Source organism: Idiotropiscis lumnitzeri, chromosome 1 (genome assembly GCF_059441095.1).
Source record: "Idiotropiscis lumnitzeri isolate Australia: NSW breed Sydney's pygmy pipehorse chromosome 1, RoL_Ilum_1.0, whole genome shotgun sequence".
NCBI classification, from domain to species: Eukaryota; Metazoa; Chordata; class Actinopteri; order Syngnathiformes; family Syngnathidae; genus Idiotropiscis; species Idiotropiscis lumnitzeri.
Window position 1 is genome coordinate 3,950,950 of NC_142391.1, and position 12,323 is coordinate 3,963,272.

General features: G+C 40.9%; 1 protein-coding gene across 1 annotated transcript in view; it reads left to right on the forward strand.

The window, feature by feature from the left end:
* Positions 1 to 2,121: 2,121 nt before the first annotated feature.
* The window catches only part of LOC148342711 (serine/threonine-protein kinase PAK 2-like), a 51,409-nt gene continuing 41,207 nt past the window's right edge, over positions 2,122 to 12,323 (forward strand). Inside the window, exons 1-13 of the mRNA XM_088311265.1 lie at positions 2,122 to 2,280; positions 4,037 to 4,230; positions 4,309 to 4,415; positions 5,850 to 5,997; positions 6,090 to 6,106; positions 6,200 to 6,310; positions 7,659 to 7,782; positions 7,858 to 7,921; positions 8,454 to 8,502; positions 8,999 to 9,111; positions 9,823 to 9,940; positions 11,310 to 11,409; positions 11,690 to 11,886. Coding sequence (XP_088167391.1) covers positions 4,053 to 4,230; positions 4,309 to 4,415; positions 5,850 to 5,997; positions 6,090 to 6,106; positions 6,200 to 6,310; positions 7,659 to 7,782; positions 7,858 to 7,921; positions 8,454 to 8,502; positions 8,999 to 9,111; positions 9,823 to 9,940; positions 11,310 to 11,409; positions 11,690 to 11,886 — 1,326 coding nt within the window. The 5' untranslated portion in view covers positions 2,122 to 2,280; positions 4,037 to 4,052. The remainder of the gene's footprint in view (positions 2,281 to 4,036; positions 4,231 to 4,308; positions 4,416 to 5,849; positions 5,998 to 6,089; positions 6,107 to 6,199; positions 6,311 to 7,658; positions 7,783 to 7,857; positions 7,922 to 8,453; positions 8,503 to 8,998; positions 9,112 to 9,822; positions 9,941 to 11,309; positions 11,410 to 11,689; positions 11,887 to 12,323) is intronic.

Consider the following 12,323-nt stretch of genomic DNA (forward strand, 5'->3'; position numbering starts at 1 on the left):
CAGATGGATGGAGTGTTTTGGTCACCTCACCTCGTCAGAAAAAAAAAATACATGTAATTTTAAATGAAAGTGAACAAAAGCATTGCGACAATATATATTTCTTTGAAAAACCAGAGTATTTAGAAAACAATACATTAACAAGGTTTATTCATTTCATTTTTTTCAAGTTTGGCGGGCCGGATTAAAATTTTTAGCGGGCCGCATGTGGCCCCCGGGGCCGTAGTTTTCCCACACCTGCTCTAAATTGTCACTAGGTGAGTGTGAATGTTTGTCCGTCTATATGTGCCCTGCGATTGGCTGGCAACCAGTTCAGGGTGTCCTTGCATAATGGATGGATGGCATTTGGGTACATATTAATATAATTTTATAGATTGGGATGTAATTTATTAATATGATCATGATCTTAAATTCACAACAGTTACTAAGAAACCAAAATTAACATTACCTATGTGCTCCAAATTATTGGCTATAATAAACTGTCAATTAACATTTTAGTACTCAACTCCTTTGATTTCTCTATTTCAGTACTCTACTCATAGTCAAGGCTTGCTTTTAATAATTTTTGTTCTGCAATCCCAATGGCTGAGTTTTTTCAGACGCAACATAATGTCTGCCCTTGGCTGCGTTTTACCCACTTTGCCTTTCACACAGAATCAAGTCTCCACTGCGCGCCATGTTAGACCAATTTTTCAGATAAATAAATTAGTCATTACGGGAGCCAAGTAGGTTCACAGAGCTGATGCAAATGCTTTAAAAAATGTAAAAAAAAATAAAATAAAAATCAAGCAGGTTTGGTATCACAAATAAAGCAAATCGCAAATCCCAGAATGAAACTGCCAAACTTGATTTGAATGTGATTGTCTTTTGCTTTTTGTATTTGTGAAAAAATACAATCCTAATTGGAAAATATTACCCAGTCCTAGACTACCATTTCACCTTAAAAATCAAAAAATTGTTGCGTGAACTTGGTCCCCTCATTCTGTGTTGATGCTGTTTATACAGAACGGTGACACAGGGGGGGGGGGGGGAAGGTGATGAAATGCCGGCTTTTGCAGTGTTGTGCGGTTGAATAACAGGATGTGGAGGTGAGCAGCCTGGGGGTGTGTTTCCACTTGAGTCGTGACCGGAGCAGTCGCAAGGAGTCAAGTCGTTGTGTGCGGGTGTGTTTCTTTCAGTTTTTGCTGGACGTGAGCGCATGAGCATCATCACTCCTTCCAGGAAGTCGTCCACGCCATTTCCTTTTATAGAAGCCCAACAAAAGAGACTGCGCAGGCCACTTCCTGTAAACAGCTTGGTGTTTTGTGTGTGAATCGGTATTGCACTGAGAAACAATCCAAATTAGGGTGGAACAATTAATCCAATTGGAATCCCCATATATATATATATATATATATATATATATGAACCCCTAAAAAGCGAAAATCTAAAAAAGGTTTGTTATTGCCTGTATTTGCCACAAGATGGCGGCAAAGTACTTTTTACTGCTCGACAAAGCGTATGGCCTGAAATGAAGCTCCTCAGCTCAACATAGCTGTTTGGCACCAAGATGCCACTAGAGGGCACCACAGTAATATTTTATGGGACACGGCTCTTGTGAAAATTAAAATTCAACGACCATTCATCCAGCCATTATCTGAGCCGCTTCTCCTCACGAGGGTTCTGGAGCCTATCCCAGTTGTCTTTGGGGAGTAGGCGGAGTGGACTGGTTGTCAGCCAATCGCAGGGCACACAAAGACGAACAACCATCCACACACACACCGAGGCACAATTTGGCGTGTCCAATCCACTTGCCATGGATGTTTTTGGAATGTGGGAGGAAATCGGAATACCCGGGAAAAACCCACACGGGGAGAACATGCAAACCACACACAGGAAAGCCGCAGCCGGAATCGAACCTACAACCTCTGCACTGTGAGGCCATTGAGCAAACCAATCGTTTCGTTTTCATATTTAAAGTAATCGGCTGATTACGGGCCCTACTCATATCGTTAATCCACCACCAATCGGGAATGATTATTTCTGTGTGTGTGTGGGGGTGTGTGTGTGTGCGTGTGTGTGTGTGTGCCCTGGAGCTCTGAAATTCCATCGGAGCCCAGGCAAGCATACACTTGTCCAGTGCCCCGTCGCTGTGGAATGAGGCGGCCAGCACAGACCTGCCTTGCAGAAAGTGTTAAGGTAGGGAGGGCGCTTAGTTTGTAGTTCAAGGCAGCAAAGAAAGAGGGACGTGGAACTAACACGGTTCTTTGGGTCTTCTGTAAGATACAGAAGAGGCGTCTCAAGGTTAGTGACTGGTCGCTATTGTGCAAGATAAGGTGAATATTATCTGTGGAGCGGTCGCGCTGTGTTTTGGCGTTTTGGATTGTCAGGATGTGTGGGAGGGCCTTTTTGGAAAATGCTGCCAAATCAAAGTGTTTCAAGGTTTTTTTTTTTTTTTTTTAAATCCAAATCACGAAACACTTCCCGTTTATTGTTTGTGATGTCACAGGGGAAGAAAGGGGGCGCTTTTTGAGTCCATGAAAGCGCTTCTGCTATTCTGGTTGTGGGTTTGTTGGTTTTCATTGTGGTTGAAGACATGCCGCTACATGAGGAGCCTTTCATATCTAGAAAACTCGGGGTTGCAAGATTTCAAATTTTTTTGCTGTCGACACGAATGTGATGGAAGTCGTGTCGGGGTCAATTAGTTAACGATGAAATTTTTTTAATATAATACGATACAATGCAGCTTTATTTATTTAGCACATTTCACGACAGCTGGAGCAGTAACGAAGCATTTTCCATATGGTGGAATAAATTAATTGATAAATAAAATAAATCGAAATATGCAGAAAATTATAACACAAACTAAAACACATATAGAAAAGATACCAGCAGAATTGCGACAGTCCCGAGTCAAAAGCTAAAGAATAAAAATTAGTCCTGTCAAGTGATTAATTTTTTTTAACTAATTAATCACCCAAAAATTCCATGATTAATCGCGATTAATCACATTTTTCAACGACTATTTTTTGCGAAGCTTATAACAGATATTTACTTGAATAATATCTTGGAATTGATGCAAAATTCGCCCGATATTTAGTATATTTAATTCAAAGACTGTTCTAATAGCTTTCTGGGATTCTTGAATACGATCTAAATGGAGACATCTTTGCAGACATTTATTTTCGACATTTCTCAAAACTGCCCACAAGCGCCAACACTCCTGCAGTGTTGGTTTGCAAGGCCCAGTGGTAACTTCAACACATTGTTTTGTTCTGAGACGTGCTAAAGACGGCTAATATGGCACGATATTTGCAAAGTCTGCTAATTATTTTTAAGTAACTCAAACTGAGTTAAAATATTTAACTGAGTTAAAAAATTTTGGATTAATCACCTGAGTTAATGCTTTAATTTTTGACAGCCCTAATAAAAATGCGTTTTCAGTACAGTACTCTGAAATGTAAAAAAAATCACAGCAGGGAATGCTTTGTCATAATCTATATTCACAGATGTTTCACGGTACTTACATGTTCGAACAGAAGAGCATTGACAGGCTTTCAAGGCTTATGTGGCGTGACCGAATCAAAATCAGCCCTTCAAAATAAAAGAAGTCCAGCTGTTGCTGCTCGCGGCTCTGCTACGGCGAGCCAAAAAAACAAATTTAGCGGCTCGTCAATATCATGCTATATACATCTGAAGTCATATTTTACTTTGCAATTGCAATCCAAAGATCCGTGACGCTAATTAGTCTACTGTGTTTTGTTGTTTCAAATCCATTTCTGTCATAGGTGATGAAACGGCATGACTCCTTCTTGTGACGAGCTCCAAGTCAGCGGCACGACAATTTTTTTTAGAAGCTGCAAAATTGAATTGCTCAATGAAATGATACATTACGATCGTTTCTATTTCTTTCAGGTTTCAGACAAGCGGAAAAGATCTCGTCCTCACCGTTATTTGAACACACAAAATCACCCAGCACGATTCTCATTTGATGATTCACATCGTGCGTGTTGAATTTATCGATGAGTAAATCCGGCCCTGCGTGTGTTATTCTCACCAGGTCCAAGTGTGTGTAGATGTGCGACAGCGGATTGTGCGAGGACAAGCCCCCCGCCCCCCCTGTCAGGATGAGTAGCCAAGGAGGAGGAGCCAAGGACCCCCAGGCGACCAATCACAGCTCTCGGCCACTTCCGTCCGTGCCGGAGGAGCGCAAGTCCAGAAACAAGATCATCTCCATGTTTGCGTCGGAGAAAGGTGACACACACAAACACAAACACGTATTATGCAGTCACACACACGCTGTGAAGTTAATATGTCCATGTTGCCTTGAAGGAGGTAGGAAGAAGGACCGGGACAAGGACAGGCCGGAGATTTCCTCCCCGTCGGATTTTGAACACACCATCCATGTGGGCTTTGACGCCGTCACTGGAGAGTTCACGGTATGGAACACTGGCTCGGGTTTCAAGTTGAAGTTGCAAATTCATGAGTTTCGTTTCCAGTTCATGGGTTGGAGCAGGTGTGGGCAAACTACGGCGTGGGGGGCCACATGCGGGCCGTTGAACGTTTCAATCCGGCCCGCCAAACTTGGAAAAAAAATGAAATGAATAAACCTTGTTGATGTTTTATTTTCTAAATATTTTGGTGTGTCAAAGACAGATATTTAGTTGGAATGCTTTTGTTCACTTTCATTTCAAATTAAATGTTTTTTTTTTTTTTTCCTCCAATGAGGTGAGGTTACCAAAACACTCCATCCATGTGCTCCTGGTCCGGCCCCTCTGTCAAATTTTAGAACCCATTGTTGGCCCACCCAATCAAAAAGTTTGCCCACCCCTGAGTTAGAGTTTCATGGAGAGGTTTGAGTTTCAAGCCAGTAGTAGGGTTTTAAACTATGGTTTCAAACCAAGTTGAGGTTTTAGAATTAGGGTTTAAATGCTGGGTTGAGGTTTTGAGCAACATATTTTGGTTTCAAAGTAGGCTTTACCCAATCCTGATTTTTTTTCCTCCAATTTGTTTGTTTACTGCACATTTGACATGGCTAATTGCGGTTGATTGGACCCAGCCCGGCCCACGAATAGCCAGAATTCACGTATAAGTGATGAAATACTTTGGGTAAAAATAATAACAAATAACCCTAAAAAGTCTCCCAAAAACGCTAATAGACATTCAATACACGGAAAATATGGGGGGGGGGTGATACTTAAAAGAAAATCTGACTTTAGAATGCTGAGAATCCTTAGATCACAGGTGTCAAACTCAAGGCCCGAGGGCCGGATCTGGCCCGTCACATCATTTCATGTGGCCCGCTATTGCAAATTATGTAATCTAGTTCATGTTTCTTGCCAAGATACCCAAAATACAAATTGCCATGTTTAGGTATTGCACATTTTATTTTTCGTTACCAAGCCCCCTTTTAAAATTAACTGTAATATTTGAATAGACTGTTTTACTGCCCTCTATTCAGCAATTAGTTGTGTGTATGTAATATGCGGCAATAACACATTTTTGGGGGTTCACTGTCATAACGGCCCTCCGTAGCAAACCATAACTACGATGTTGCCCGCAAAACAAAACTGAGTTTGACACCCCTGCCTTAGATCATTAACGACGGCAGCTAGAGGGGACGCGGTTATTTTTGCTGTTATTTTGCGGCTCATCGATCGATCAGCAAATTATGACATTACAGCCGATAACCGATTTGGTGCAAAATGCAAAATATCTGCTGATCCGATCATCCTATCAGATGTGTGTGACGTCTATTTCAAACTTAATCTCCCAAATCCAAGTCAAGTCTCAAGGCTTCTACTTTTTGTCAAGTCGCAAGTCGACTTGAGTCCAAGCCTCAATGATTGAAATCCCTAATTTCTGTTCTCCAGGGCATGCCGGAGCAATGGGCCCGTCTGCTCCAAACCTCCAATATCAGCAAATCGGAACAGAAACAGAATCCCCAGGCGGTCCTGGACATCCTCAAATTCTACGACTCCACCAGCGGGAAGCAGAAGTACCTCAGCTTCTCAGCCTCAGGTCAGTCTCGTCACCGTCCCTTCTCCATTATCACATCACACATTTGCAATCAAGACTCTTCATTTGTGTGCCTCGTTCTCCCATCCGCGCAGATAAAGATTCACCGTCGGTGAGTGCTTGCCCGTCGGTGAGGCTGAAATACTCTCGTCACTTGCTTAACGCACTTCTCATCTTTTTCCTTTGCCTTCCTGCTGCGCCGCAGGTGAAGCAGGGCACCAACGCCTCCTCGCCGGGCGGCAAAGACGGCGATGACGACGATGATGACGACACACCGCCACCCGTCGTGGCGCCTAGGCCGGAACACACTAAGTCGGTGAGTTGTTCGAAAAGAAAGCAGGCGGAAGTCAAGTCAAGTCAAATTTACTTAATTAAAAGCAAGTCTCAAAGGGCTTCACGGGCCCACAGTTGACAAATATCAGTGGCGGGCCGTGCGCTTCACACGTAGGCCATTAGTGAAGTCCGACTTGAATCAATCGCCCTCGTAATACCATCATTTATGACACCGCGGCTGGAGAAATAATATACAGAAAGACACTTGAAAATGGCCTCGCAAGTGTATATGCAATTAAATCCTCACTGTACTGTTCCCTCCTTCGGCCATTGTAGTTTAAAAAAGCCAGAACATATTTTAGATTTTCAAATGGTCACCAGTTACAACTTTCTGGTGTTTCATTCCGCATAGCGCTGCCCCTCATGAGTGAGTATCCAATCAAACGCGTTCATCACCTTCAGCGTACAGCTCACTGTAACCAACTCGTGATCTGATTGGCTATCGCAACTGCCTATCAACTCTGAAAGCCCATTGATTTTGACAGAACAGATGCCTGCATGATTGTATCTGGAGGCCTCGGAAAAAATTGTGCGTGCGACTGGTATTGTGGAACCTGCCTGGCAACACGAGCTAGCTGAATTCTGATTGGATAAAAACTCTCACCTAAAAATACCAAGCTAGGATATAATACGACATTAATGTGAAGAATATGATCATGATTTCTTGATTTTGTTAGGCCAGCAGAGAAGGCCTTGACCGCCCTCCACTGACAAATATTAACGATATCCCGTGATCAGAAAGTTAAAAACCAGATTGAACCACAATGAACCTGATATCGACTATAATCAAAATGGACATCACGGCAAGGGCAACCTGTGCTTTTCTCCCAGATCATCAAAAACGTAAAGTACTGATGACAAGGGAAACTTGTCGTCATTAAACATGATGACTACTTGGTTTGCGGTTTCAAATTTGCCATTCAAATGAGGGTTAGGATTTCAAACTTGGATTTGGGTTTCAAGATAAAGTTAGGATTTCAAATTAGGGTTTTAAAACTGGGTGGGGATTCAAGACTCGGTGAGGGTTTCAATTTAGGGCTACATGCCTGGGTTAGAGTTTGAAATTTGGGTTGGGATTTTAAATTAGGATTTCATGTAAGTGTTTCAATCCTGGGCTCAGAATGTTTCAAACCCAGTTTCAAGTTCGAATTTGTCCTTGTTTTCAAGCCTGGGTTTGACTTTCAAGACATGGTTAGTTAGCGTTGTAAATTTGGACTTCATGCCTGAGTTATTGTTTCAAATTGGTGTTTCAAGCCAGGTTTAGATTTTCAAAGTCGACGTTCAAGCCTGGTTATGAGTTGCTTGTTAGTTGTCCTTTGGTCGTCTTTCAGGTTTACACGCGGTCCGTGATCGATCCCCTCCCGCCTCCGGAAGCCGACGCAGCCTCCAAGGCGGCTGACAGGCAGAAGAAGAAAGGAGGCAAGATGACAGACGAGGAGATTATGGAGAAACTCAGTAAGACAGCCTGCTCGCTGATGAAATGACGCCGCGTTAAAAACAAAGAAATTGATTTTGTTTATTGTTCTTTAGGAACTATCGTTAGCATCGGAGATCCCAAGAAGAAATACACTCGTTACGAGAAGATCGGACAAGGGTGAGGACATGACATTTTAGTGACTAACTAACCTGAAGTTTGGCATCCTTGATTAAGGCTTCAAGCAAAGGTTTGGATTTCAACCCTGGAACAGGGTTTGAGTGCCAAATTAGGGTGTCAAGATCGGGTGTCTATCTTAAGTTAGAATTTCAAAGGTAAGGTTTCCGGTTTTAGATTTCAAGCCATTCGTGTTTCAAGCCAGGGTTGAGGTTGTAGGCACAGGTTAGGGTTTCAAATTAGGGTTTTGAGTGATGATTAGGATTTCAAATGAACATTTCAATTAAGGGTTTGGATTTGCAAATTGGATTGGAGTTTCAAGACATGGTTGTGGTGTCAAGGTTTACAATGAAATTACTGATTCAAACCTGATATTGGGTTTGAAATCAAGATTCTAAGACATGCGACTGGTTGACAGCCGGTTTTCAAATGAGGATTTCAATGCACTGTTTTTTTTTTTGGATTATTATTATTTTTTATCACTGTTGAACATTAAAATCTTGTCACTTGTTGCTTTGGGTTTTTGTACTTACAGGGCATCTGGAACCGTCTACACGGCCATAGATGTTGCTACAGGGCAGGAGGTATGCTGATGCAAAAATGTATAATGACGTACTCTATACGTATCGGCGGTGTCGCGTGAAATTCTCGCATCACCAAATTTGTCTTTTCAGAAAATCCCAAATATATAAAAATAGTAAAATGTTACAGAAATATTTTTCTTAGCAAAATCAGTTTTTTTAAACTGCATCTAACAGGAACTATTTTCACTCGTTATTGTAAAAAAAAATAAAATAAAATTAAAAATAAAAACATCCAGACATTCATTCTTGAGGCTACGTAATGCCGCACGGGTCCCACGCAGTGAGAAAAGTGAAGCGTTCCAAAGAGTTAATCGATTTGTTCCCAAGCTATTGTCTGCACTTGAAATTGGTTAATAATATTTAAATATTGAAGGACAGACCAATTGTATCAATTTGGGGGGAAAAAAATGATCATATATTCACGTTTGGGTTTCCGCCCGACAGCGACGATACATATTTACATTTTGTGGATTGTTATGTTGTACTCGCTGTGCAGGTGGCCATCAAGCAGATCAACTTGCAGAAGCAGCCCAAGAAAGAACTCATCATCAACGAGATCCTGGTCATGAAGGAGATGAAGAATCCCAACATTGTCAACTTTGTAGACAGGTACAAGAAAAGCAACAGAAGAAGTGGAAGTGGTCGTTTGAGAATTATTACACAATATTTAGCAACAAATATTCCCAAAGCTAATACTAAAATAAATTTTAAAAAAACTAAGACTAAAGCAAAAAAAAAATATATTGTTTTATTCTTTTTTTAATTTTTTTTTAGGTTTCTTAAAAAAACTAATAAAAACCATCAAACTTGCTCCAAAAAACTATTAAAGCTAACTGAATTCATAAAACAAAAGTCAAAACTAACTATAATAAATAAAATCCCACTTTTATAATCCAGGTTTCTAGTCAAGGTTGGGGTTTAAAATGACTGTTTCAAGACTGGATTAGGGTTTTAAACTAAATTTGGATGAGGTAAGGGTTTCAAAATTAGGGTTTCAAAGATAGCTTCGGGTATCAGGTTAAGATTTTAAATTTAGACTTTCAAATCAGGGTTAAATTTTCAAACCGGGATTAGGGTCTCAGATTAGGTTTCCCAGCCTGGGTTAAATTTCTTGACCGATTGCGGGATCCAAATTAGAATTTTTAAATTTGAAGTTAGCATTTTTAAAATTCTGGTTTCAAGCCTAGTTTCATTCCTGGGTTACAGTTTCAAGTTAGTTTTTAGAAATTATTCTTTCAATTCTGGTTTGAGTTTCAAATTAGGGTTTCAAGTCTGGGTTTGAAATGGGGTGTGTTTGAATGAGTGCCTTTTGCTTTGCAGTTTCCTGGTTGGCGAGGAGCTGTTTGTGGTGATGGAGTACCTGGCGGGCGGCTCCCTGACCGACGTGGTGACGGAGACGTGCATGGACGAGGCGCAGATCGCAGCCGTATGCAGAGAGGTTCGCACAGACGATAATCTCCTTTCACTTCGGGGCCGCTTCCACTCTTGAGTCACAACGCAAGCTGGAAAATATGCCGGAGATTCTTTTCTTTGTAACCGCAGCCCGTCGTCGTGGAAACGCTCTGGCGGAATTTATTGAAACGCACACGGAGGTCACATGGTTGTTGTTAGGGAAATGTATTCAGTGTGCTGGCCATCTTTTAAATCACATTTCAACATTGCAATTTTGGATTTTAAATAAGGGCGTCAAGTGTAGATTAGGGTTTCAAATTAGGGCTCCATGCCTGGGTTAAGGTTTCAATTTTTGAGTGTGTTTAGAGAATCTTTTAAATGTGGGTTTAGATTTCAAATGAGTGTTTCCGTCGTATTAGTATTTAAAACTCAGGTTCAAAGCTACAGTTTGGGTTTCAAAATAGGGATTCACGCCGATGTTAAGGTTTCATATTAGGGCTCCATACCTAGGTTAGAGTTTCAAATTAGGTTTCCTTCCAAGCTGGGGTTCGGATTTCAAATTCATTTGTCAATCCTGTCAGGATTTCAAACTAGGATTCCAAGACAAAATTGGAGTTTCAAATTAGGGCTTCAAGTTTGTGTTAGGGTTTAAAAATAGAGCTTCATTCCTCTGTTAGCGTGTCAATTACGGTTCCAAACCTGGGTTAGGATTCCAGATTAGGCTTTCAATACTTTTAGGCTTTTGAAATACGGTTTTAAGAGCGTTAGAGAACCAAGCCTGAGTTAGGATTTCAAATGACGGTTTCAAGACTGTTGGGGTTTCAAGCATTGGTTAGGGTTTGAAATTAATTTTTCAAACCTGTGTTAAGGTTTTGGTTTCAAGACAGGGTCGTGATTTTGAAATTCTGGTTTCTAACGAGGTGATGCAATCAAACTAGGATTGAAGTCAGTCACGGTTTCACATTAAGGTTTCTAACAAGGGCTTTTCTACCTGGTTAGGGTGTCAATTGAGTGTTTCAAGCCTGCGTCAGGCTTTCAAATGGAGTTCAATATTAGGGTTTCAATCATGTTAGAGTTTCAGAATGGGGTTTCAAAACAGGGTTAGAATTTCCAGTTGGGGTTTCTTGCCTGAGTTAAGATTTCAAGACAATCTTAGGGTTTCAAATTATGGTGTCAACACTTTTCAAATTAGTGCTTTAATACCGGGGTTAAGGTTTCAAGTTAGGGTTTCGAGACAGGTTTAAGGTTTCAAATGAGTGTTTTGCCATTTCCTATGTGGTTCATGTTATCGCTGTTTTTTTTTGTTTGTTTTGTTCACTCACCAAAGCTGTGGTGGTGTCACAAAGCACACAAAAAAAGATCAAGAAAAACCAAAACCCTCTTGTGGAGTTAAAACTGTTTTGTTTGCATTCCAGGTCCTGCAGGCTCTGGAGTTTCTTCACGCCAATCAGGTCATCCATCGAGACATTAAGAGCGACAACGTACTGCTGGGAATGGATGGATCGGTCAAACTCAGTAAGCTTGATTACGAATATTTCAACAAGAAATTTTTTTTTCACCAAATGAAAAAAAAATTGATTTTTTTTTTTTTTTTTTAAATTTAGATTTTATAAAAATATATTTGCTGGGGGGGGGAAATCACAATTTTACAAAAATAAAGATGTTTTATTTTTGTTTGTTTTTGTACGATATGTCCTTCGTCACATTTGGCGAATCCTGAGGTTGTATATTTTGGGGGCTCCAAACATCTCGACAGCCGCCTTCAGCCTTTTTGTCTTCATGTCCATCTTTGCAGCCGACTTTGGCTTCTGCGCTCAGATCACACCGGAGCAGAGCAAGCGCAGCACCATGGTGGGCACGCCATACTGGATGGCCCCGGAGGTGGTCACCAGGAAGGCCTACGGACCCAAAGTGGACATTTGGTCTCTGGGCATCATGGCCATCGAGATGGTGGAGGGCGAGCCCCCCTATCTCAACGAGAACCCTCTCAGGGTGAGTACAGTGAATGAGTGTTTTTTTTTAAATTTCTTAAAAAAAAAAACTATTAAAAAAAACTATGATTTACCATGACCTGGAAGAAGACAAGGCAACTTTATTTATAAAATACATTTTCTATGCAAGGCAACTCAATGTGCTTTGCACAGGCAAAATCACAGAAAAGCATTTATACAATACAATTCACAACAGAACAGCTGAATACATATGCAAAGAAAAGAGAACAAAAGTCGGTTATTAAAACCACTAAAAGTACGTGCGTCGACAACATTCAAACAATATTACAAACAACATTTATAGATATTTAAAACCAAACGAAAAAAATGCATTAAATAGGCGGGATAGTTAAGATCATCTGACCATGAAGGTCTGAACACAGGATAAAGCAACACTTACGAGCTGAGTAACATTGATACAGAAGGTCGACTACATTT